This window comes from Mesoplodon densirostris, chromosome 3 (genome assembly GCF_025265405.1).
Source record: "Mesoplodon densirostris isolate mMesDen1 chromosome 3, mMesDen1 primary haplotype, whole genome shotgun sequence".
NCBI classification, from domain to species: Eukaryota; Metazoa; Chordata; class Mammalia; order Artiodactyla; family Ziphiidae; genus Mesoplodon; species Mesoplodon densirostris.
Window position 1 is genome coordinate 114,519,080 of NC_082663.1, and position 26,934 is coordinate 114,546,013.

Here is a 26,934-nt window from a genome sequence, read left to right on the forward strand (position 1 = left end):
GCTTCTAAGGTGGTATCTATAGTTTTGCCCAAAAGCCATCATGGAAGAGGAATTTTATAACATTCAGTAACATGTAGCTATATTACCAAGAATCTTGGGAGAAATTACAGAAGTAATTGATGATTCCAGGGTGAAGTGGGAATAAAGGGTCACAATGTGACCAAAGTACCAACCAAAGAATGTTGGCACCATTGGGATTCTCACAGAATCTTCCGTAGCAGGGATCTCCAGACATTAGTGATTGTGTAATGTATGTACTCTTATCATGGAAAGAAAATTGAGCATTTACCTCCAATATATTGTATTTTTAGTATCTCATTTATATCTTCCATGGTATATTATAAAAGCAAACCTAATCAGACTTTCTAATAGGACCAAAAAAAACCCCCAAACACTAGAAGTTCTAATATTTTCTTCCTATACTGTGATGAGCTGTCAAAATCAATAGCCCGTGCAGCTCACTTTGGAGGCCCTTGGCCTAGGACAGTAGTTCTCAGGTTCCATGGTGCTATGTAAATGTATATTTGAGGGCCCCCGCCTCCAGAGAGTTTGATATTCCCCCAAGCCTGGGAATCTGTATTTTTAACCAGCCACCCCAGGGATTTGGGGGTAATCTTGGCCAGTAATTCATTTGAGCCTGCCTTGAGAAACCTTGCTCTAGTGTTTCGAAAAGATTTTTTAAAAAAAAGGAAAGAAAGAAAGAAAGAAAGAAAGAAAAACTACATCTGGTTTTTTTTTGTTTTTTTGTTTTTGTTTTTTTTTTGCGGTACGCGGGCCTCTCACTGCTGTGGCCTCTCCCATTGCAGAGCACAGGCTCCGGAGGCGCAGGCTCAGCGGCCATGGCTCACGGGCCCAGCTGCTCCGCGGCATGTGGGATCTTCCCGGACCGGGGCACGAACCTGTATCCCCTGCATCGGCAGGCGGGCTCTCAACCACTGCGCCACCAGGGAAGCCCCACATCTGTATTTTAATAGGAAATAGACCTTGGCTGATCTGTTTTTAGGCTGGAAATATTGAATGGTTTGTTCTTAGGCCTCCAAAGTAGCCACGAATCCATCCACCTCTCTTCATCCCTACTGTCCCCATGCGTACTTGGCCACATGACTGCCAGGAGGAAAGAAACCAGGATATGAGGAGACTAAGGTTGGGCTGCTTAGATGTGGTGGACAGGAATGCCCTCTGGAGGTGATAATTGAGCCAAGACCTGAAGGATGAGGTCTAGCCTTGGGAAGAGAGGGCTGAAGAGCATTTGGGGCCAAGAGTTGAATGTATATCAAGGCCCCAAGGCAGAAGTGGGCTGGACACAGAAAGAAGGGGACTGGAGGGCAGTGCAGCTGGAGCTTGGAGAACTGTGGGACATAGACTGTGAGATGACAGTGGGAGGTCAAATTGGGCAAGGCTCTGAGCTGTGGCTCTGGTTTTTTTAAGTGTGACAGGAAGAAAACTATATCTGTTTCCTAGGGCTACTGCAACAAAGTACTACAAACTCCATGGCTTTAAACAACATAAATTTGTTTTCTCACAGTTCTAGGGGCCAGAAATTCTAGATCAAGGTGCTGGCAGGGTTGATTCCTCCTAGAGGCTCTGAGGCTGAAATCCTCCTTACCTCTCTCCTAGCTTCTGGTGGTTTCTGCCAACCCTTGCTGTTCTGTGACTTGTAGACCCATGACTCCAGTCTCTGTCATCATATGGCATTCCCTCAATATGTCTTCACATGGCCTTTTATAAGGACATTAGTCATTGCATTTAGGGCTCACTCATATCCAGTGTAATCTTAACTAATTACATCCAAGGTTCCAGGTGGACATAAATTTTGGGAAAGGGCCCTATTCAACCCAGTGCAGAATCTATTGGACGTTTCAAGGGGAGGAGGATTTACATTTTAAGATTTACATTTGTATTTCAAGAATATTGCTCCAGGATAGCAGAGAGGTGAAAACAGCTGGCCGTCCAGGTGAAGATGATGGGGGTGTCCAGGAGGTGGAGGGAGCTGTTGGGATGGGAGGGAGTCAAGTTCACCAGGAACGGGAATTCCCTGTGGTATTCCAGTCCAGTGGTTAGGACTCCGCACTTTCACTGCCATGGGCCCGGCTTCGATCCCTGGTTGGGGAACTAAGATCCCACAGGCTGTGCAGGGTGGCCAAAAAGAAAAAAGTTCACCAGGAAGGACTGATGGGACGTACTGATGGATCAGCTGTGGAGCAGATGAGGAGGGGCTGGGTCCGTAAGGACGACTCCTGGGTCTCGGCACTTACACATCCCTGCTCCCTGGTCCCCACCACCACCCAAGCGCCTCCACAGTTCCCCCTGACCTGGCTCAGTCAGGCCTCAGAGCCTGACACTCTAGCCACAAGGCCTTGCTCTCCTCTCCCCTACCTGGCCTTACTCTGGGTTCTTGTCTTCAGCCTGTGCCCCTCTGTGATCACCTCCCACCTGGCCTATCTGCCCCTTTCTCCAGGGAACCTTCTCACCACCCCCAAGTCTGGGTCAGGGCTGCCTGGGTCAGTACTTGGTCAGCATCTCTCTGCTCTGCTGGGCAGCAAGCTGTCAGAAGAAAGGGGCCCTGGTGGCACTGCTCGTAGCTGAGCCCAGGGCCCAACACAAGCCTGTGCTTAGGGATGTGTGGGAGGAGTCCAGGATCTGCGAGGAAGTCAGACAGTGCCAGTGAGCTGGAGCAAGGGCAGGCTGGGCCAGGTGACTGCCCCTTGTGGAGGTGCTGGCCACAGGAGAGCCTGGTGTTCACAGTCTAGGCTGGAGTGCGGAGTGCTGCTGAGAGTCCGTGCAGAACCTGTTCTCCAGAGGCCCGCTAGCCTGGTTCAGGTGTTCCGGGGTCTCCTTCACGACTAGGCTCAGGAAGGAGAGGAGGAGGCCCACGCCAGCAGAGATCTGATAACGGCTACCCCAGGGCAGTAGAAGTGATGGTCACGACAACAGGCAGGGGCTCTGGAACTCTCAAGTCATGCCCAGGCAGTTTAAGGATATGAAGACTGAACTCAGCCTTGAAGACGGAACCCAGCTGGAGGTAGAATCTGGTGGGACCCAGGATTCCAGTTCCGCACTTTCTGGCCAGCTGTCCCTGTAGCTGCTGGAGACTGTGACCCAAGCTGAAGACAGTGCCAGAGCAAGGCAGTGTCCTGATGGGCAGGAGGCCTGGTCTTGGTCCCAGAGGTGTGATGAACCCTGAGAGCAGCCAGTGAGAGACGGCACGCTGGGCAGAGGGAGGTACCAGGTGGCCAGGGAGCAACGTGGCCCATCCTTCAGGTGCTTCCAGACCAGCTACAGGGTGGGCCCTGTCCCATGGGCTAAGCAAGCTGTTCCCCCAGGCCCTAAGGGGCTCTTCCTAGCTGGCCTAAGGGAGTCAGAGAGGCCCTGCCCTTCCCCCTGAGGAGTTCTGTCTCTAGCCGAGCGAATATGGCCGAGCGCACTTGGGCCCTTGACCAGAGCAGCTGTGGGCCTGGCTCAGGGCCAGTGCAGCAAGTGGACACGGGTCAGCTGCAGGCTGGACCCCAGTGCATCAGGGACAGCCTGTCCGCTCAGAGCTATTCTGCTGGAGCTCTCTCTACTCATGTGCCGGTCATTCGTGTCTCAGGATAGGAGGTGGTTTTTGCCCGGGTGCTTGTGGCTGAAGTTTTTTCAATGGTAAGAAGCCTTGGACAGGAGCCAAGGGGTGAACTTGGTGACCTCTCGAGGCCTCCACAAGCCTTGGGGCACTGTGTATACAGGGCAGGGCAGCCACGTTGGAAGGGCCTTGGGCACTGGCATGACTCAGCCCGGAAGTTTAGGCCAAGAAGAGGAAGGCAGAGTCGCCAGCCTGAGCTCCACAGATGCTCTCCCTGCTGGCTCTGATCCAAAACACAGCCTTGGCCCCATGTTTTGGATCAGAGTATTGCAGCTCAGGGCTGAGGATGCATTCAGGGCCTGGGTATTGATTCCCAGATGTCCTGGGCAGGTTAGGCAGTGGTGGCCCCTCAGAGCTGGGAGGTCTGGTGGTTGCTTGTGAGTAAGGTGGAAAACCTCTCTTGTGTTTCCTCAGGTTAGAAATCTGTGCTACATGGTGACAAGGCGCGAGAGAACGAAACACGCCATCTGCAAACTCCAGGAGCAGATATTCCACCTGCAGATGAAACTTATTGAACAGGATCTGTGTCGAGGTAGGCGTCCCCCCTGCCCACCACTGCCACCCCTCCTGTGCATGCCCTCAAAGGGCTGGGTCCCAGGGAGGATGTGCGTCTTCGGGGCCTGGTGCGGCATGTGTACAGGGTCAGGGGCCACTGGCCCCCACCCCTACCCTCTGTATCCAGTTAGTAGGCCCAGGCGGGAGCCTGCCGGGGTCCTAGATGTGTGTTGGCAGGCAAGGAGCCAAAGATGCAATGTGGACATCGGGCCTGCCCTCGGGGAGCTTTCTGGTTCACAGGGCGCTCAGGCAGTGCTGGGCCATAGTGGTTCAGGAGGAAATTGCACATGAACAGGTACAAACCAGAAGTCCCAGCGGCTCTGTGCTGGTGCTGGGGCAGGAAGGGCCCAAGCTGGCGAGCTTCCCTGAACCCCTGTGTGCCTGCGTTTCGATTCTGAAGAAGGCAGCTGCCCCAGAGGTGGAAGAGGACCTGTGTATTTGTTTTCCCGGACCCTGTCTGATAGGATTCAGGCCCTGGGCCAACGGTTTTTTCCCTCTGTCTTACGCTTTTGCCATCACATGCATTTAACAGATCTGGAAATCAAAGGTCAAAGAAGCTCTGACAGTGGTCTTACTTATTAGTTGTGGATATTGCTGGACAACAGGGCCCTTCCTGGACTGTTTACATGTTAAGGAAGGCAATGCTTAGCCCAGAAAATGGTACTCTAATGTTGAATTGTATGCAGCAGAAATAGCTGGATGGAGAGATGTTTAAGCCAGGGGCTGCCACTGCCAGGTCAGCCTGTGGGTCAGGCTGGGCCTGGAGTAGAAGGAGGAGAGCTGCCCGGCCACCACCAGAGCCAGTGACTGAGAACCTGCTACTGCCCCACCCCTGCCCAAGAGCTGGCTGCCTCAACTGCGCTGTGGAATCACCACCTACTCTGGCCCCAGAAGCCAGCACTGCCCAGGACAGGTGCTGGGTCACGGTGGGTCACAGCCATGTAGAGGTCAGGGCTGACCGTGTACCTCAAGGACTATGGCAGCTTCCTGGTTGCCCAACCTTTCCAGGCTCCCTCTCATCTGTCGGTTCCTTCGGCGAGCACTGATTGAGTGTAGATAGGATGCCGGGCTCTGTGCTGGGCACTGCGAGCACCCCGCCATGGACGGAATGGACAGGCTCCCTGTCCTCGTGGAGCTCACCACCTGGAAAGACAAAGGAAAGTGGCGTCCAAGGGGCTACCGTTGGTGCCAGTGCAGGGACAGAGGTATCAGGGATGGCTTCACGGTGGTGGTGTTGCCGGAACATCTCAGCCTTCTTAGGACTCACTATGGCCACACATTCAACTGCAGGAAGGCAGCAGAGAGTGGTAAGGTGTGCAGTGCTCACAGGCACAGGATTCCAGAACCATGGTCAGGAGCTTGGAGGGTCAGCATCCCCGCATTGAGTCTGGAGATATTCGCAGCTCCTAGACCCGAGTGGCAGCCACAGGCCACCTTTTGGTCAGGGCAGGGCATTTGGAGAGAAGACCAGTTTGCCTCTGCTTGAAGCTGATGCCCTCAGTGTTGTGACGCTTGACCCGTGGGGTGAGACATGGGCTACAGGCATATTGCTGAGGCCTGTCTGGCCAGAGGGCTAGAGAAGGTTTCCCAGGGGCGGTGTATTTATGCTGTGAGCTGAACCAGGTGAAGGACAGGGCAGGGAAATTGCATATTTGGAGACCTGGAAGCCAGAGCTGTCTTGTTAGAGAAACTAGAAGGAAACTGGCATATCTGCAACTAGGGCAGAAGGAAAATGTCTGAAGTGAGGCCGAGGGGTTGCCAGGGTCAGATGTGCAAGGTCTTGTGCCCTTGGAAGGAGCTCAGACCATGGTGAGGGCAGTGGGAGACTTGAGAAGCCTCTCTCTGAAGTATCTAGGCACTGGTCCCATGTGATAGATGAGAAGACTGAGGCCTGGCCTGAGGTTACACAGGGAATTAACAGCAGACTGGGGAGATTCCCGGAGTTGGGGCCACACTCCTCAACCTTCTCTTAAACGCTTACTCAGGAAGCCCTCCAGCCTCTGGCTGAGAAGCTGGGAGAAGATTCCTGGCAGCTCCCCACCACAACATGTCCCTCCCCTGCTGCATTGTGTTCTACGGCTCCCCAGACCCGTGTGGTCATGGACTAAAATGATATGAGGGCCAGGTGTGTACCCTGAGTCTCCCATCAAAGCAGACCAGGAGAGCAAGGCAGGGGACTTGCTCAAGGGCGCTGACCGCTGTGTCAGGAGTGGAACCCAAGGCTCTTGACTCCTCGGAGTGTCCTGTCCGCCTTCAGGTCTGGCTCCTTGGCCTGGCATTTAAGGCCCTGCCCTGTCCACTCACCTCCAGCCTTCCCACCCACCAGGACTCTGTCCTGAGATCTTTAGGCCATATAGATCAAACTGCAGTCCAGGTCCTACAAAGCAGTCTTCCACCCTCCTCGTGGCCCTGTGCCCCTCACCAAGCCCCTCAAGGGCAGTTACCCCTGTCTCCCACACTAGCTATTCCCCAACTCACTGGAGCCCCAGTTATCCCAGGTCCCACATGGCTCAGAGCCTGGACCACAGAGGCAGGAGGAGGTGGCCCAGAAGGCAAGGCACTGGCTGATGGGGAGGACTCCTTGGATGCCACACAGTGGTCTTAGTTCCGGCCGGGCTGCTTGGGGTAACCATCTCCCTCCTGCTCTCTCTTTCCCTGACACAGAGCGGTCTGGGAGGAGAGCAAAGGGCAAGAAGAGCGACTCGAAAAGGAAAGGCCGCGAGGGTCCGAAGGGCAGCCCCGAGAAGAAAGAGAAAGTGAAGGCAGGGTCCGACTCAGTCCTGGGGCAGCTTGGTGAGTGGCCTGGCGCACACAGCCAGGCTCATACCATCACTCCACTTGCAGCTCCCCTCAAAAGGCCATGGGGACCACCAGCATCCCGGCTGCAGAGTGGGACGCCCGAGAGGGGTAGCCAGGCCCTTGCTTGCCCACGCACTCCTTCCAGCCATAAAGGAGACTGGGATCTGGCATCCTGAGAGTTCCTCTTTTGTAGACTGGAGACTGGGCCCAAGAGCTCAGGGACTGCTAGGCCATCCTGGCCCTTCCAGGAACCCAGCATCATGCTGGGAGGTGAGGGCCTGCCATAATTCTCTGTCCCTGTCCCCCTCTGCCAGAATGTCCTCAAGTGGGCCTCCCTTCAGCCCCAGCAAATCTTCCGAGAGCCCCCCAGAGAGACCCAGAGGAGTGGCCCTGGCCCAGCCCATCTCATGGTCACAAACCTATTTACTGCGGCCCCGTTAAGCACAGCAGTCCTAGAGGGACCCTCAGCCTTGGGCTTTGTCTCCTAGGATGTCACATGCTTCCTCTAGAGCACTTCTCAGGGCAGGGGTGGTGTCCCCTTGCCAACCTCACCTCTAGTGTAGAAGCCCCAGGTCATCTTTTATTTTCCTCAGTCTCAGGAAGGAAACCACTTGGTATCTAATGGGAAGCCCAGTCTCACCAGCTGCTGCCTCCCAAGACCTCAGTAAAGGAGGGAGGGCCCATAGCTGGAGCTGGCCCTGACATCCAAAAGGGACCTTCTACCCAGATATACCTTGCTGTCTGGTTCACGCCCGACGCCCATATCCAAGTTACCCGCTTTGGAAGCTCTGAGAAGTGACAACATGAAAATCTAGTGCCCCCTGGTGGCCTGAGGGCGCTTTCCTCCATTCCTCCATCCCTTATGCCCCCAGGATACAGGGTGATGGGCAGGCCTGGGCGTCCACCTTGTGCAATCTCGAAGGGCCCTCGCTTGGTTTCATGCTCTGCTGTTGCCACTTTGAAATTCTTGATAATTTTTGAACAGGGAGCCCACATTTTCACTTTACGCTCTGCTTCTCAAACTGTGAAGCCTGTCCCAGGAGCAGGACGTCCTTCTGGGGAGAGGGGTATTTGGTGCGGAGCCTGCTTTTTGGCGGTGTTGGCAGGATGGATGGACGAAACAAGATAACTCAACGGTCTAGCACAGAGGGAAAGAGGGAGGAAGGCACGGTGGTGTGCAGGGGAGGGTCAGAGAGGGCTTCCTGAAGGAGAGTGGGACACACACCTGCTGGCATCTCACCTGCCTTCTTTCTCCCTTCGGCCAGGCCTGTCCACTTCGTTCCCCATCGACGGCACCTTCTTCAACAGCTGGCTGGCGCAGTCGGTGCAGATCACGGCAGAGAACATGGCCATGAGCGAGTGGTCGTTAAACAATGGGCATCGCGAGGACCCTGCTCCGGGGCTGCTGTCGGAGGAGCTGCTGCAGGACGAGGAGACGCTGCTGAGCTTCATGCGGGACCCCTCACTGCGACCTGGCGACCCTGCCAGGAAGACCCGTGGCCGCACCCGCCTGCCTGCCAGGAAGAAACCGCCGCAGGATGGGCCCGGTTCACGGACGACTCCAGACAAAACCCCCAAGAAGCCCTGGGGCCAGGATGCTGGCAGCGGCAAGGGGGGTCAGGGGCCACCTGCCAGGAAGCCACCACGGCGAACGCCTTCTCACCTGCCATCCAGTCCCACAGCCGAGGACTGTCCCATCCCAGCAGCTCCCGAGAGCCCCCCACCGCTGGCCCCCGAGACCCCAGACGAGGCAGCCCCAGCGGCTGCCGACTCGAATGTCCAAGTGCCTGGCCCTACGGCGAGTCCCAAGCCCTCAGGCCGGCTCCGGCCGCCCCGCGAGAGCAGGGGAACCCGGAGATCGCCAAGTGCCAGGCCTGATGCTGGGACAGGACCGCCTTCTGCTGTGGCCGAGAGGCCAAAGGTCAGCCTACACTTTGACACGGAGACTGATGGCTACTTCTCTGACGGGGAGATGAGCGACTCAGATGTGGAGGCCGAGGACAGCGGGGTGCAGCGGGGTCCCCGGGAAGCAGGGGCTGAGGAGGTGGTCCGCATGGGGGTACTGGCCTCCTAAGTCACCCCCTACCCCTGTCCTGGGCCCTGCTCTGGTCCGCCCACGAGGCCTCAGCCCAGTCACAACTGCCATTTCCAATCTCTGCTGAGTGTCTCAGACCCTTGAGGCTGCCACTCTGTTGTGGTTTTATTTTTAATATAAAGAGAGTTTCGAATTCCACACTATTGTCTTTCCTCTGTGCTGGCCTAGGACATTAGGATTCCTTACATGGCTCTGTCCACAAGGACCACACCAGGTCCTGGGCACCATCCCTGCCGCGGCAGCATCCCCGCCCGGCCCATGCGGTATTGCTGGGCTCCTGGCTACACGTAGGCAAGGTGAAGAAGAGCTCAGGACTCCAGCCCGCTGCCACTGGGTGACACAGAGTGTCATTTGGGCATTATTATGGCAGATGGGCCAGCCCAGGGCCTGTCCCACCTTGCCCCCAAATCCCACTGGGGTCCATCTGGGGGGTCCTGCTGCACTCCACTGATCCCCAAGGAAGCATAATAAGTGATACCCAGCCAGAGTCTACTCACTGTCACAAGCACAACGAGCTTATACGAGAAAGCACTGAGGGGGCGAAGAGGGCCTGCTGGTTCCAAGGGAACCACAGCCGTTCCCGATCAACCCACATCATCTGAGGCCTGCCCGCCCACCCCGTGACCCTCCACTCCCTTGCTGCTCTGCCCCTGCCAGCGCCCAGCCCGGCGGCTCTGGGAAGGGCTTCCCAGAATCCTTCCTGAGCTGTGCCGTTTTCTCAGGGGACTCCCAGCCAGCCAGCCGCCAGTGCCGGCGGAGGGCTGCGAGGGAGGGCCAGTGCCCAGATGGGGGGCGTGGGGCTCAGACTCGCCCACTGCAGAGAATCGCTCTGGGACTCCACCTTCCTTCCTTCCTTCGGGGCCAGTCTCGGCCGAGGTCTGATCACTCCCAGATAGCTGACCAGACCAGACCACTTGCCTTTTCAAGTTTCCCAGTCCTGCTAAGAGATGAGCTTCTTCCTCGGTTTCCTTTTGGAAACTCCTCTTTCCAACAAGCAGTGGGATCCCGGGGCCCAGGACGCATCAGTGACGGCCTGCTGGGGCTGTTTTAAGTCTTGCTGGATCTCCCTGGTTCCTCTCTCCCTCCGAGCCTTAACCCCCTTTCCCAGACATTCCCTCTCTCCCCACCATCACCATCCTGCCTTTCCCACCCCACCCTCTAGGTCCCAGGTAGTAGCTCTGAAGAGTTTCAGTGGAGTGGCCCCAGGGTGACAGCTCAGGGAACAAACAAAAAAAGGAATTCAGTGAAAACGTGTTTTTCTTTCTTTTATGAATTACTCCTGGATCACTTCTGCCACTGGTAAAGCCAGAACTTCTCCAACAAGAACCTTGCAAAAGTCCAGTGAATCAGTCGAATCATTCTGTGGATGCCAAAGAATATTTTGACCATAATACAGCACAGCCTGGACCTGACAACTTGTCACTTGGACTATTTTTTAAATGGAGCTCTTTAGCAACCAAGTATAGAAACATGTTCATTGCACACGTCCAAGAGGCGAGCGCAAGCTCTTGGACGAGGATGCTGTTCTGCTGCTGGTGTTGGATTTCAGATCCCCAGGCTTGGCCCACTGTGAGCTCTCCTGAACTCTGAGACTCACTGTGGGAGGAGACTGATGGCGAAACCAGCGTGGCAAAAGTGTTGCCATGGGGTTGCCCCTCGTGACACACAAAGCGCAAATCGGCGGGATGGGGAAGCAATTTGAGCACCCATCCCCGACTCCAAATTTTCAAGGTACGACAGTGACATGATCATCGACACTCAGTTTCATGTGAATTTTATCAAAACAGGAAACAAAGACAAGGACTAAGTTTAAAGGGTCAGACAGATTTGTCCAGCCGGAGCAGACTCGGAGTGGGCTTCGAGGACTCTGGGCGTTGGGATGGCATGAGCTACCATGTAGAGTTTAGTCTGCCTGCCCGCCCGCCTTGGTAGTAGTGGCCAGTGCAGTGTCAGCATCAGCGTCCCAACCCCATTCTCTGTTTACTGCCTTTGAATAGACCTTCCTTCCCCGTGCTTCGGGTCACCTCGGGCCACAACCTTGTCTGTGCTGAATTGCTCAGTCTGACCTCACAGGAAGCAAAAGGGACGAGCTTTAAAGAACAACCAAACTCTGCCGGGGGATGGGGGGTGCCAGGAATGGCTCGGGTCCAGTAGACTCAGTACTTGCCTGTTTACCCTTCATCCATCCTGAGGCAGAGTCTGGGCTCCCTGGGGGTGAGGTTAGGGAGAGAACCAGGGTGGGAAGGTAGTGGGTCTGGCCAGGGTCTGGACTGGGTGGGCCAGGCCAGGCAGCCAGCACTCTTCAGAGGGCCTCTACTCAAGTCGGCCTCTGGATTCCGACCCTTTTCCCGATTGGCTCTTGCTTTGGATTGAACTATCCCTGGGGCCCACATCCTGCACGGAGTCCAAGTGTCTGTACGGCTGGCTGGCCAGGGTCTCCCAGGCCACGCCCTAGAGCTGTCCTTGCCAGGCAGCCGTCCACCCCTAGGATGTCCACCGGGCTGCAAAGACGACAAGGATACCGGTTCCCACTGCTGGCCTTTCTGCTATTAGCCACAGCCCCTTCGCTCTTTTTCCAGCCTGCCGATGGCTTTGCCGCCTCGGAGTTTAAGATGGGAAGCTGGGAAGAAGGCAGGAGGCCTTTTCCAGACCAGAGGCTGAGGCAGATCTTTCGCTTGACCGTATCCGCCCACACTCACTGGCCCTCCTCAGGGAGGGAGAAGCTGCTCTGGAACTCATCCGGGCTGTCATCACCTCCCTCCCAGTCCCCACTGCCCACCTCCTTCCCCCTCATCACAGTGAGAAAGGATAATGTGCGAGGAAAGTATTTTTATGGATCATAAATGTATTTTAGAACAAATAAGGAGAAGAAAGGTAGAAGGGTTTATTTTATTAAATGAGCTCTGACTCGGTGACAGTGTGTGAGCATTTGCAGTATGAAGGTCTCAGGTTCCTTGGAAAGGCCACCCAGGTTTCCAAACATGGGTGTTGGACTGCGGATGTGTGAGCCTGTTCCAGAGCACACTTTGTGTGTGTCCGAGCGCAGGCGTTACCTGTGTGCGTCGTGTATGGGCACACGATGGGGCTTGGGGGACAATTCCTAGAGAATCACCTGCTCGATTCTAACAGACATTGGCAGCAGCTGGGTTTGGCATTTCCTTGCTTACTGCCAGATGTGGCCAACCTCTGCCCATACCTGAAGCTCTGCAGAATGGCCTGGGTACCTGTAGCGAGGCCCTTGGGGAGGCCACTTCCCATGCCCCTGGCCCAGCTGGCCACATTGGCCAAAGAGCCAGGCTGGAGTCTGGGACCTTTGGTTGTTCTTTAAGGCACTTCCTGCTACTTTGTCCCTCAGACGCACAATACTCTGTGCTCCACATTGGCTCGGGGTGGGGGGATGATATGAATGTCACAGGAGGAGACACCTTCTGTCTTTGTTTCAATGAAAGTGATGTGCCATTTGTTAATATACAAGAGAAATATTGAAAATATATTGAAAAGAGCAATTTTAAATTATTTTTGGCTTATGTTGCAATATTTATTTTCTTGTATTAGAAAAGATTCCTTTGTAGAGAAAAAATGTATTTTTCATTAACGCAAAAACCTATTTCTCCTTTTTGTACATTGTCCATGTTCGCTACCCTTCACGAGCAATAGAATGTATGGCCGCCTGGGGGTGGCCGGTGCCCGCGTGCCCTGCATGATTCTGTGTTGCCGCTGCCGCATAGCTCCCAGTCCCATCCTGTCCTGCTCACTCATGGGGGTCTTCCAGAGCCCAGCCCCAACTAGGGCCCGTGTCTTCAGGACCCCTCTGCACTCCTCGTGTGTTGGCAAACGCAGTTAATAAAGCGATGTTTTCTGTGCTGGCTGGTGTGAGGCTCTGTTGCACCAGGGGCGGGGGGTAGAGGTTCAGTGAAACAGCGAGTGTTCCCTGGCTGTCCGAAGGGACGTAGCAAGTGCTCAGTATGAACTGGGGCTGGGCATATTTCATTTTCTTCTCACTGCTTTCATCCCCTGGAGTTCAGAGTGGATGATGGAGCTTCGCGAAGCCACACCCCTGGTAAGAGGTGAAGTTCAGTGTTAAAGTCGGGACCCCTTGAGCCACCTACCTGGGGCAGTGGGAAGGTTTGGGAGGAAACTCAGGCCTCTGTCCCTAGATCAGGAAAGGCTTTTGCCCAGACTTGTTTTTCACTCATTATTTTCTGAGTACTTACTCCGGACCAGGCTCTGTAAAGTATGGGGAATGCAGCCACCATCTGTCTGTGCCCTGGGGGAGCTCACAGACCAGCAGGGACACAATGAGGGAACTGGGAGGTACAATGGAGGCCTGGGCTGATTGGGCAGGGGTGCATTCAGGTTACTCTGAGGAAGCAACACCATTCGTTCATGCATGCATTCATTCATTCACTTGACAATTAGTCTACTGAGCATACATCTCATTCTGCCAGTGTGCTGGGTCGTACACTGTGGATGGCACCGGGACCCTGCCCTCCCGGAGCTTCCAGGCTTCCAGGCGTCGTCGACTTGAAGACTAACTAGTTGCTCGCCCAAGGGGAGCTGGCTGGGAGGAAGGGACAACAAGCGCTCTGGGTAGAGGGCTCGGCAAGCGCAAAGATGGATTAAGCTACGTGCAGAGGGGTTTTGAACCTCCTCTGAGAGCCCAAGGGTAGGCTGTGTGGAAAGGGGCTTGAACTGAGACTCAAGGAATCTAGCTTCTGGGGCCGCTGACTTAGTTGTTAACCACAGAGAACTGCCCCATTTCCTCACTGATGCAATAGAAGGTAAGTCCCCGAGGGCACCTCCAGATCCAAAGTTCTGTGATTCCCCCCGTTGCAGAAAAGTGATGGAAAGAAACCTGGGGCGAGTGTATGTGCTTTGAATGCCTATGGAGGGAGGTGTCCCTCACTGAGGGGCCACATCCCTGCTGCTGGGGCCTGGAAACGCTGTCTGACAGAGCTGTGTGGGTTCTTTCAGGGCACCCAGCTGAGAGTGAAAAGGGCTTACTCAGCATCCTCAACCGCAGTCAGCATGAGGTGCTGGTGGACCAGCCCCAGGACTGAGGGGGCTCCTGCTCGGCCAGCACCCCTAGCTGTGGTTTGGGGCTGTCAGCTCTCTGGGCCAGCTGCCCTGGGCTCGGCACCCCAGCCTCTCCCTCCTCCCCAATCCAGACACACTTGGCCGCAGTGCTCCAGAAGAGTGATGCAGGGGCTCCGTGGCCAGGCCTGCAGCTGCAAAGCTGTGGGGCAGGAGAGGTCAAGGTACCTGTGGGTCCAAAGCAGCAATGTGCAGTAGAAATAAAGTGTGAGCCACATAGGTAATTCTAGTAGCCACATTTTTAACAAGTAAAAAGAAACAGGTAAAATGAATTTTCATAACATTTTATTTAATGCATTATATCCAAAATATGATCACTTGAAGCTGCAATCGATATAAACTAAGTACTAATGAGCCAATGGCACAGGAATCCGAGGGGAGGCCAGGTGTCCACTCCCGCCGTTTCGTCCATGCACACATTGATTCAGCACTCACGGGGCGTCAGCTGCTGGGCCCTGAGGACTCTGGGATGACCACATGCCCCTCTGCAGAGGCCAGGCCAGTGTGGGAGACAAACTTTAATCCGATAGTCCCAAAGCCATGTGCAATGACACACAGACTGCGCGGCAGCGGGGAGGGACTCTCGTGCCCACCCTGAACTTGCCTTGTTCTTGTGAAACTCCTGCAGGGTAGGATCTGGGACGCCATCTGCTGCCCAGCCCTGATGTCTGATGATATGTGGTTTTTTTGCCACAAATTTTTTTTTTAGAATGAATACTATATAGGAAAAAAAAAAGTAACCCTGCTACATTTAAGAATGTATGACTGCTTTGCTGCAACAACAAACACAATGTTAAGGAAAAAGAAGCCATTCTAAAACATTAAAAAAAAAGAGGGGATTCCCTGGCGGTCCAGTGGTTAGGTCTTTGTGCTGTCACTGCCGGGGGCCCGACTGCAAGCCTGGGTTGGGGAACTATGATCTCGCAAGCTGCGCAGTGCGGCCAAAAAAATTTTGTTAATTAAAAAAAATTTTAATTTTAAAAATTAAAAAATAAAAAAGAGTTCACATGGGGCCTCTCTGCCTTTCCTAGAGCACCCATGACTCCCCTGGGCCCCCCAACTCAAACTCAAGTCTTCTTTTTATTTTAACCCAACCCTTGCAGTTTTTTGCACAGCACTGTAGGAAAATATGTCTGACCCAGGCTGAGGAAACCAGGGTTCTAGTCTGCTCTCTGCCATTGACTTGACGTACCTCAGTTTTCCCATCTGTAAAATGGGACAAGAAGTTGGGGATACTGCTTTCTCTAGGTCCTGGGGGGAGGGTCCATGGTCAGAGGATGTGGTCAGTGAGGATCAGGTGAGAGTCTGCTGGGGCCCTTCATTTTACCTTAAGGCCAGCTGGGTGAGGTGGGGCTGGCTGGCAGAGGGGGCTACGTGAGCCTCCAGACGGAACTTGGACAGAGCAAGAGCAGGAAGATGCTGCAGGCTTTCACACAATCAGAATGCCATCATGGCTGCTGATTCATCTGTCACCAGGTGAGGGGTCAGTAGGAGCATAGCATTAGCCATGGGTGTGATCATGAGGTGAGACACAAGGTCCGGTTGGGACGGTGACAGGGGTAAGCACTGAGCAGGTCCTGCAGGCGCTGGAAGGAAGCTGAGGTGTCCGTCCTCCGGGTTGGGGATGGGGCCGAGGCCTCGCTGGCAGGGCTGGGGGGGCTCTGTGATTTGGGTGACAGCAGTTGTAGGGTGGGCTTGTCCAGGGCTAGGGGTTTGGGTTCAGTGGGCAATTCCCCCTTATGCTCCCTCCATCCTCAGTTAACAGTAGCTAACTGTGGCCGGTCAGGTCCAGAGAATTCATCCATGAGCACACCACAAAGGAGAAAGTGACTAGAAACGGATTCCTGGGGGCCTTGTGGTAATGGAGAATTAGGGACTGTGTTTTGGTCCTTTCTGGGCCTCGTTTTCCTCATCTGTCAAATGAGGATGAGAGTTCCTACTGGGCCCACCATGCAGGGTGGCTGAGAGTCACAAAGTGGGCAAGGATGTGAAGGGAACAGAATGAGGAACCACTGACTGGGTGAGGGGAGGGGGAACAGCGGTTTAGGCAGAGGGTGCTCTAACGCTGGCAGACTGACCAGAGGCCAGGAGGCCAGAGGGATTTGTTTACTGACTCCCGCAATCTTAGAGGTGAAGCCCCGCTGTTTACAAGTTCTCACGGGCCTTCCTACGCCCAAGCAGAACACCTGTGGTCTGGGGGCAGGGCAGGGACTGGCCACGTGCGGCCCGGGAGGGGCCGACTAAGGGCGGGTTGTAAGCACCTGGTGTTCATCAGGGAAGCCACTCACGTGATGCCTGTGCCAGTCAGCTGCCTATGCCTGAGAAACACCCACCTTCCCAGCATTCCCGGTTCCTCGGTGGCCATCCTGAAACCTTGTAACCCAGGAGGCCCGAGGGAGCCGAATTCCTCCTGTCCTGCGCCCTCACCCTCTTTTTTTGTTTGTTTGTTTTTTTGCGGTACGCAGGCCTCTCACTGTTGTGGCCTCTCCCTTTGCGGAGCACAGGCTCCGGACGCGCAGGCTCAGCGGCCATGGCTCACGGGCCCAGCCGCTCCGCGGCATGTGGGACCTTCCCAGACCAGGGCACGAACCCGTGTCCCCTGCATTGGCAGGCGGACTCTCAACCACTGCGCCATCAGGGAAGCCCCTCACCCTCTTTTGCAAAGAAGGAACGTTCCACTGCTAGGGACCGAATGTTGGGAGCAACACGAAACTCGGAAGAGCACCAGGGTTTGCAGGAGAAGCCAAGTAAGAAAAGTGACTCAGCAAAATAAACCATCACCTGTGGATATTCTGAACTGCTGTCTTGGGACTCTGGGTGATTGCCTGGTTCTGGCGACAGGTGCTTGGTATACAAAACTTTGTTTCCCACACGCCAGCTGTAATATTCATGCTCATCAGCTTACAGAAGGAAGCCTAGGAGGCTTGGGAAGGAGCTGCCATGGACGGGCCTGATAGCTGCCTCATCCAACGTAAGACTCCTAAATGGGTTCACGGCAAAGGGAGCAGTGTGCCCTGTAGGGACGTCAGGAACTAGAGGGGATGCTTAAATCTTAGGGACCCCTCTGCCCTCCAGGAGCACATCCTTCTGGTCAAGAAAGTGTATGGAACCAGTACCAACCTGCACCGTCAGTCCTGGGTCCTACTCGGCCCTCATCTGAGGAGCCACATCTGGGTGACAGGACCTCAGTGTTTAGGGGGGTGGGGGGCATGAAAGCACGTGTTGTCCACCACCTTCTCTAGGACAGCTTCTGAATTCTAGTGACAGAGAGCCTGTCACTTTATTTTTTAATTTATTTATTTTTTTTGCGGTACGCGGGCCACTCACTGCTGTGGCCTCTCCTGTTGCGGAGCACAGGCTCCGGACGCGCAGGCTCAGCGTCCATGGCTCACGGGCCCAGCCACTCCGCGGCATGTGGGATCTTCCCGGACTGGGGCACGAACCCGTGTCCCCTGCATCGGCAGGCGAACTCTCAACCACTGCGCCACCAGGGAAGCCCAGAGCCTGTCACTTTACAAGCAACCCACTGCTAAGCCATATGTATTAAATTTAAAAATGTCTTCCTTAAATTCAACTGTAAATGTCACTCTGAAACGATGTTTCTATTCACAGGCGGTTCTGAGCCCGGGAGCCACAGAGGTCAAGTCCAGTCTAGTGTTCGCTGGGCAGCCCTTGGGCTGTGTGATGAGTTAGGACACCCTGCCCACCTGACTTTTCAAGTTCAGAGGACTTTTCTAGGGGATTAGAAGGCAGGGTACTCCCCTCATCTACTTCTATTGCGCTTCTCCTGCTCGATGGATGGAACCACCAGATCCCCACACTGTGCAGGCAAAGCCAGTCCCAGGTAAGAGGTGCATGGAGAGGGGGGTCAGAGAGGGACAGATGTGGTCTCAGCCCCCCACTCCCAGCACTACCCTCAGGGAGCCCCACTCCCTCAGCCCGATGTCTTGTAGGTTGTGTAACTGTGTCAACAGCTCCAGCTTGTGTCTTATTTTGACCTCAAACATGTGTCTTCTCCGTTGTCAGCGCCACACATTCTGGTGCACATGCTCAGTGTGGCATTTTGGGGATACATGTCTGTCCAGATGTTCTCAGCTTCAAATAGCGTATCCTGATCTGATGGCCCCATGAGCAGGTTCTCCTGGTGGATCCCCGGCTCCTGCCTTGGGTTGGAAAACATGGTCATACGTCCTAAAATGTTGGTTTTGGAATCAGTGTTAGAAGTAGCCTACTTATCATGACAGGTGAGAAGCAGGTTGAAAGATGGGAAAGATCAGCCCCGCTCTTCTGCCTCCTTCTGAGTTCAGGCCTCATGTTCTCGTCTTTCCCTCCACTGACATTTCCGTCTAAGATGCTCTCCACACAGCACCTCTTCAGGCTCTGGGCTCTACTGGCCCCACATCACAGCGTGCCCTTTTCTGCTGTGCCTCTGTCATCGCCGTTCTGTCTGCTCGCACTATCCTCTCTCACCCCTTTTCCACTAGCCAGTTTATACAGCTTCAAGGTTCAGCTCTGGTGCCCCTTTTCTAGAAACCTCGATGGTGTTTGGGGGCCTTTCCCTTTTGCCTTCCATGGTGCCTTGGGCAGATCTCTGCCCGTTTTTCATCATTCCATGCCAGTCCCCAGCAGGCAGGTGCTGAGGAAATTCCTGCTGACTGACTGGTGGAAGGGCAGACAGAAAGTAAGGCCAAATGTCCCAACCTGAATCCAATGCCAGCACAATACTTGCAAAGTCCCTGGTGATAACGGTTTTCCACACGTAAGGTTTTGTATATGAGAGAGAGAAAAAAAGAGAGAACCTGGTGAGTAGGGACCCCGCCTCCTACTTTGCCCAGCCCAGCCCTGCGCGTGGAGTGGTGGGCAAAGGCTGCCCACATACCAGGTAATCAGAAGGGTCAGGCACTGCTTCTCCAAAGACGGAAGGCAGATTGAGGCCCCAGAGAATCCAAGAGGGGTCCCCCTGCCACCCGACTGCCAGAGGCCTGTGGATTCTGAACCTGGCCCCAAATAGAAGCTGAGGTGGAAAAAGACTCTGACTGTTCTCTAAATATCTTTGTGCCACTGCCATCTGCTGCAGTCGGGAAAGAAAGCAGCGTTGCGTGGCTTCCTTCAGGAGCTGTCAGAGCTGTGTCCCCATGCAATAGAGCCCCTAGTTGTAAATAAGCTCTGGGGCCCAGAACAGGCCCAGAACAGGGCTGGAACTCTCCTGTTCTGCCCCTTACCCAAAGAGGGGCTCTTGGCCATTCAGTTCTCGAAAGTGAAGTCCCTAGGATGGAGGAAAGTCAACATGCTTTTCTCTAGACTGCAATCAATCTGGCGTGGCTTCCCAACCAAGAGGTGGATCTAGAGAGCTCAACCCAAACCCAAGGGCTAGGAGAAAACCCTAAAAATGGTACTGTAACTTGGTAATGTTTATAATCTCTAGTTTCTGAGATTTTGCTAATCCCGGATGAAATGAGACTACAATTCCACTGATGAGGTTCACATTCAGTTCCTTTTAGCTCAAGAAAGTAGTAAACAAAAATCTCCATTTTTGACCCCCAAGTGTTTTTGTCCACCTGTACCTCACCTCCAATTATTTCTTCCCTTTGTTTACTTTTACCAGCCACGAAACATGACACCTGTGAAGATTTTGACTGGAGGACTGTTACCCATTAACCCAGGCCCTTTCAATACAATCAGGTAAGAAAGCTCGTCAGTTTTCTTTTTGCAACATTACCAGCTTGTTTGTAGTGGCATAGTGCCATCACTGAAGTCATAGTGACTTTAATAAACATATTAAATGGTTCACCATAATGCTCCCAATCAAAATCCACATTCCAAAGCAAGGCTTCCTTTGTTTACTAAATAATAGCCAGAAAATTATTGTCTTGGTGTCTGATTTTAAATAAATTGAGTTAAGAGGCTTTGTAAACACAGGCTCTGACCTTTGTCAATTAACTGAATCCCCAGTTGAGCCCTTTATAAGGGACGCAGCAGAAACAGGGCCTGTTTTAGGACCTTTGTTAATCATCAGGTTTCTAAGCTGTTGTTCTCACCTTTCAATTAGGAGGATGGTGGCCACCACCCAAAGGGCTTCTTTTACAGTTTCCTAGTTCCTCTATTCCCCAAAAGGTGCTTTTCACACTCTTTTGGGGGCTATGACATTGCATTACTTGTAGCTTTAGTACAAATATCAGATAGTCTAGTGGGATATTATATAGCTAAATTCAAGAAAATGAGCTAAATAAACTGGACTTTATTTTCTTAGCATTTATCCCTTCAGTGCATTCACTACCTATTAGTTTCAGTTCAGCAAATAACTTGAGTCCATACTAAATCTCCATTTGATGGACCCAACTGTAATAGAATGATAGTTTATGTTAAGAGTTAGCACAAAGCTTGATGTCCTGCACACTGTTAGTGGGAAGGTTAAGGGGATGGCTGTAGAAAGGTTTTATATTTGGATTTAAGTCTCAAAAGTAGCTTGATAACCCTTAACAAAGTGATAAAATTTTTCATTCGAATCACCTGAGGAGTTGAAAAAAGTCTGCTTCCTGAGGGCGGCCTGGCCTTTGGGTGATTCTGAATTGCAGCCAAGGTTGAGAACCACCAACTACAGGTTACACAGACATAGGATTTACTAATAAATGAATTCTCAGGGGAAAAAAAAATAAGACATTTTTTTCTTCACTGATTGGCCAATGACCACTTAGTGTTACTAGTACTTAGTGTTATATTACTGTTTTTCCTAAATGAAAATCCACACACTTTGGCACCAGAAAAACCTGAGAACCTTGTTGAAGATTTGGATTTCTGCCCTCCACCCCACCCCGGATTTACTGAATCACAATTTTTGGTGGGATTTTTTTTCTTGTGTGTTTTAAAGCCAGCTCCCCCCCACCACACACACACAAAGGAGATTCTGATGCATACTAAAGCTAGAGAACCTTGATGTAGATAAAACCAACCAGCTGCCTTATTTTTCACATTTCAACTGACTTGGCATTGTGTAAGTCCTACTACAATGTGCCCATGAGTTGTTTTCAGTCTTACAAGGCAAATTAGGCCTCGGTACTTAATTTAAGCAAAGGTTCCTTGGAATCCTTGCACAAAGGGTACGTTCTATAATCTTAATAATTTCGAAGTCCAAGAAATTTCTAATAAGCACAATGAAAATTACAATTGGATGGTAAAAATGGGACTTGACACCAGAGCGTTTCAAAGACCAGGTAATCATTTTATTTTTCTATTCCTGACACTCAAATTCATAGGGGGTGAAAAGACAATCGAACATAATCAAAATAACACACAAACACAAATCAAGGACATTTAATCAACTATTATAGCTGTTCTTTGTAAAATATATAAAGGTAAACAAACATCTTTATATAAATTAATGCTTAACAATCTGTATACACTGTAAAACAATTGTTAAAATTCACACTAAGATGCTAGTGCAAGCAGTGGTGTACAAAAGTGCAAACAAGGTTAGTGATGAAAAACTTATCACCGACTTACCACTTCAACATACTCTGCATTCAGTCAAATACTGAAGGCCTCACCGCGGAAAACACTTTGATCACTTTTAAAGTTATGTGACTACATTCACCCTGAGTGCTCTTGCCTCAGTATGGCAACTGATTATAAGTTCAGGTTAGGAGCAGCACCAGGGAATCCAGAAACTCCTGTGAAGTTGGCCATTCTGATGTGAATCTTCATACTTGATAATGAAAACAATTTCAAGGATAACTTGTATGTCAAAACTGTATAACTGTCACCTCCCTTTACCCTCAAATATTTAAAACAAATTAAATCTAATTCCCCCGCTTCATTTAAAATACATGCTGAAGAATTCATCCACTCCAGTGTGGCCTTTCCACAGAAAATAATTCTGCATGATATCACTCAAAAGCCTTTCCCATTTCTGTCCTAAAATCTATTTGGGATGGGGGCACTCTTGAAACAAAGTTTACTTTGGATAAATTTGCTTACTTTCCTGTGATTACTTTGGATTCTGTTTAAAAGTGTGATCGAAGCCTGGAACAATCAACCAGAGGTATTAAATATATTAACTACTTAATGTTCCAAATTATGAGGACAAAAATTAGTTCAAAATTGCATCTTCAACAGACTCTGTAGATTCCCTTTATACTCAGTGATCTTTTTATCCAGGTGTGGGCTGGGGTATGTGAGGGGTAATTGTTCCAGGGTTCAAGAGTAGAAACATGGTTTTAACAAAATTCCAATCACTTTACACAGAGGCACAGTCCTATGTTTAAGAGCTTGTTCTCTTTCTTTTCTTTTTCCTTTTTTTTGGTTAAAAAGCACTAATTTGGGGGCCTCCCTGGTGGCGCAGTGGTTGAGAGTCCGCCTGCCGACGCAGGGGATACGGGTTCGTGCCCCGGTCTGGGAGGATCCCATATGCCGCGGAGCGGCTGGGCCCGTGAGCCATGGCCGCTGGGCCTGCGCATCCGGAGCCTGTGCTCCGCAACGGGAGAGGCCACAACAGTGAGAGGCCCACATACCGCAAAAAGAAAAAAAAAAAAAAAAAAAAAAAAGAGCACTAATTTGCATTTCAAAAGGACAATGATGGAAATGACCAGAAACATAAATATGGAGCTTTGAGAATTTAGTCCTTAATTGAAGATATACTGTTTTCTGAACTCTTAACTATTTATTACAAAATTTTTTTTTAATGTTTATAGAAAACCTTTAATTCCCTATTAATTTCGCATCCAGAAGTTTATATTTGCTAATCTCTATTTTTTTCATGCTCTCTTGGAGACTTTTTGAAGCTTCACCAACTTTTACATACATTTAAAATGATTCAAACAGGGACTTCCCTGGCAGTCTCCACGATTCCAATGCAGGGAACACGGCGATCCCTGGTCAGGGAACTAAGATCCCGCATGCTGCATGGCAAGGCCAGAAAAAAAAAATCCAAACCATATACTCTAAATAAAATCAACACAAGATTTTCTGAGAGACTTCCTTTTATATTAGCTATTTTCAGTGTACTCTGGTCAAAATTTACTTGGCAAGAGAAGTCTTGCAAACTTCAGTCCTGTAAGTGACTAAGACTGAAATGCTACGGTGAGTCACATACCAAGTACAGTTTCAGAAAATGTAAACCTGTCTCCTGAAACTCTCAAATCATGTCAACTAGAGGTATTCTGTTTTTAACGATGGAACTTGTGAAAATACTGGGTTAATTAAATCATTTTGCAGAAGGCAAGAAACACTATTATCAAATATTACTCTATTTTAATGATTTACAAGTAGCTTACGTGCTGGAAAGCGCTACACCGAAGTGTGAGCCAGTTGAAAACTAAAGAAAAGAAATGTTTTGTGTATACATTGTAAACCACAGTAAATTTGTATATGTACACAGGCGCACAAAACTAAAATTTAGATCTATGCAGGCAATATCTGAATTCATACCTCTTTGGCACTCAAAAGATACTGGGTCAACTAAGCCAATGGTGAAGAATATTTTTTCATATGCTTTAGGAAATATCTGTGCCCCAATTTTTAAAAATGCTATAATCTTCAATCTAAAAATTCACCAAGATAAACTGGAATCCATCAATTTGAACAGTTACACAAAAGTATAATTAACAGCAGTCATTGAAACAGGTGTGAGGTTGAGAAGCTCTTCTTTAAAAATACAAAAGCCAGCTGAGACCATCTATTTTTAGTTTTGGACTTAAGATTTTAAAACATCTTCTGAACACTTCCTGATTTATATGGAATCCAATCTTAACTTGTATACAATAGTGTTAGTTACATTTTCACACTTTACAGTGGTAGGAACAAAATTAACCTATGTCCCCAATACTACCATTTACCCAAAAACTACTCCGCAAATGTGCACACTTGCACAGGCACATACAGAGTATATGTTTTCCCCATGTACTTTTACTGCTTCTTGGCATTCTCTTAACTTGCTTCTCCTGAAGGAAGCAGTGACTCAGTGTATATGCTCTGAGGAGCTCTCAGAACTAGATGGTAAGCCCAATGGCTGGGGAACTCTGAGGCCCATCTCCCTGGAGCTGGCAGGAAAGTGCAGCTTCATTTCCAGAGGTCCAGGCCATAAGACTCTTACATCATTGGGAAGTATCCACAGTTTAGTGTGGTCCACAAAGTGACTTTGTTCCTTTGATTCCAGTGACAGACCTAGAATGAGAGTTCTGGAACAATATATTTTGTACCAGAAAGCAAATCCCCTCTAGAGAAACCAGTAAGCTTTTTCCTTTATACCAATTTATAACACAATTAACTTCTCAATTATCACAATAGATACTAGGAAATACTTGAAGAAAGGCATGTCCCTGTAAATATTGAAAAGATACCATCAACAAGAGGCAATTACTTTTAATAAGGCTTAGTTCTGTCTAGTCAAGACGTTAAAAATGAGTACTTTAAACATATCTGGCAGAATAAACCAAGAGGCTGAAACGTCATTTGCTACTTTTCCCATGGTGCTACTGATGTTTCTGGGCAGGGAGAAAGCTTTTTGTTTTCATTTAGAAGGAAGCTGAAAGTGAAATAGAATAGGTGAATTCCTAAAACCAAATGTCATGGTGAAATGACCTTGTTGGTTTAGCTAACTGGTAATTCCTTCCAGGCATATCCTTCAATCCTTATTTGCTTCATATATTACATTATTGATGACAGAAAGGACTATAGTAACTCTGATTTGGACAATAGCTAGAGAAAACACTAATTCTGATATTAAAATTACTCTTTATGGAATTGGAGCAATCTACTCTCAACGGAATTGGTTAAATATACTATAAAACCTTGGTTTATGACCAAGAGAGGAAACCTTAAGCTTGACAGTCGTTAAAAATAAATATTTGGCACTTGTCTTTCAGCTAATTATGGGAATCTCCGACATATGGAAAAAAAGAACTCAATTTCTTAGGAAATTAAAATACTTCAAAAAGCTAACTAAAATCTTATTAGAAAGCCTATCAATGAGGCTTGCAGACACTATCACATGGCAAGAATTGTATCTAAAAACAAAAGCCTTTTGTGCTATAAAGTGAGAGCCAGCTGAGAATTAAAAAAAAAAAGAAAATTAAATACATGGATTCATTTTCTTTCCAGCAAGAAATAAAATATGCCAAAAATGCAAAAGAGTGTAGGACAGGAGCAAAATCCCCAAATATCTCAGTGACAAATGAAGGAGAACAGGCTCTTTTTCCTCAGATGCTCCCCTCCACGATGAAACTGTGCACAAGATCCTACTTGTCGTTTGCCCTGGAGAGTACCATTAAGTATAAAGAGACTGGGGAGTACCTCTAAATGTGGGGAGACTGGTGCCTGTCACTACTTTCAGTGAAGAGGCACAGAATACCAAACCAGTAAGACGGAGCACTTCAGAATCAGACAACTGGAATGGGCCTATCAAACCAAAAATTAACCTTGGGTTGTACCAGAAGATGTGCTTTTCTGCAGAAGGCCGATCCCAAGGGACTAGGACATGGATCCCATCAGCATTGGTAATGGTAGTGTTACAGATAAAAATACACGATTCAGAGATAAATGTGGTATAAGGTACAACCAAACACAACTTGTCTCCTGGAAAATGCAAAAGCCTCTAGGAACTTAAGCATTATTCTAAATATTCTGAAGCAGTCTCCTTTCCCAGTAACCCCCTCATATAGATAATAGTAAACATACAAAATTTCAGAGCATACTAGCCAGATAAGACACATTAAAATGAAACATTTGCCCAATAAGGATGCCAGACATTAGGGTTTGCTTTATTGCATGACGTTTGCATAAGAAAAAATAATGAAAACTGTAAGGCATCATGCAGTCATCAATAAGCTAATTATTAACTGTTCACTTAAGATAGGTGGACACATAATCTAAAATTTAAAAACTAGTTCCAAAAAAGTACATAGAAAGTTTAACATGATGAACTTTTAAATATGGTTTACATTTGTAGTTTCATATTGTTAAAAAGTGCTTCAAAGGTAGTCTGGAAAGTTGCTCTTTAAAAATGGTGCTGGGGGTAATGTCAGATTATAAACTGTAAAATCTAATTATTTTTATGGAATTAGAAAGCTACATTGTGATATTCAGCTTACTTGAATCAGTCTTCAATTCTCACTCAAATTAGGTTGATAAAATATTAATAATCTAAAAACCATCTGTTTTCTAACCAACAAAAGTCTATTGAATTCAAGTTATGCATGTTGAGTGATCAAATCTCTGAGTAGGCCTGAATGGTGAGACCTTGAACCGATGCGGGCTGGTGTTAATCAATGTACTGAGCCATCCAGCGGAAGCCTTCTCCATAGCCTTGTCTTTTGAGCACACTACACATAAAAACTTCTAAGGGCCGGGCATTCAGTTCTTTCAGAGATACACTGCCCTAGAAGAGAAGATAGACATTATGTTGGATGACCCCTTAATGAAATAAAAGCTCCACTCCCCAGAACTGCAGCTCATACATCTTAGAACAAAGGGTGACTGTGATAAAGCCACGGCTGTTTGGCATCCAAGTACCCTCCCCTAAACACACAGGACGTCTCCTCTCACTCTACTGGAGGACAGGATGTCTGCTCAGTGGGACAGAGGTGAGCTTGTGAGGCACACAAGAATGAAAATAATCTGTGACTTAGAAAAAATTCAAGTTACCTGGGACAACTGGCTTCGCTTATATTAAAAACAAACATTCTCTGAGTAGGTTTATGACTAAACAAGGCATTTCTTAAAATTAATGTGGAGCAGGGACTTCCCTGGCAGTCCAGTGGGTAAGACTCTGAGCTCCCAA

At 50.0% G+C, this 26,934-nt stretch overlaps 2 protein-coding genes across 11 annotated transcripts in view; one reads left to right on the forward strand and one right to left on the reverse strand.

Annotated features, from left to right (window-relative positions):
* Nucleotides 1-9,206, forward strand: part of JADE2 (jade family PHD finger 2) — a 48,002-nt gene extending 38,796 nt beyond the window's left edge. For 7 of the 8 annotated variants that reach the window (XM_060093363.1, XM_060093366.1, XM_060093362.1 and 4 more), the window contains 3 exons: nt 4,034-4,151; nt 6,839-6,967; nt 8,239-9,206. In XM_060093363.1, the coding sequence (XP_059949346.1) occupies nt 4,034-4,151; nt 6,839-6,967; nt 8,239-9,047 (1,056 nt within the window). In that variant the 3' untranslated portion in view covers nt 9,048-9,206. The remainder of the gene's footprint in view (nt 1-4,033; nt 4,152-6,838; nt 6,968-8,238) is intronic. The other variant, XM_060093369.1, reaches the window with a different exon arrangement.
* A 16,688-nt stretch (nt 9,207-25,894) lies between these two features.
* The window catches only part of SAR1B (secretion associated Ras related GTPase 1B), a 28,674-nt gene continuing 27,634 nt past the window's right edge, over nt 25,895-26,934 (reverse strand). For all 3 annotated transcript variants that reach the window (XM_060093374.1, XM_060093373.1, XM_060093375.1), the window contains one exon: nt 25,895-26,532. In XM_060093374.1, the coding sequence (XP_059949357.1) occupies nt 26,416-26,532 (117 nt within the window). In that variant the 3' untranslated portion in view covers nt 25,895-26,415. The remainder of the gene's footprint in view (nt 26,533-26,934) is intronic.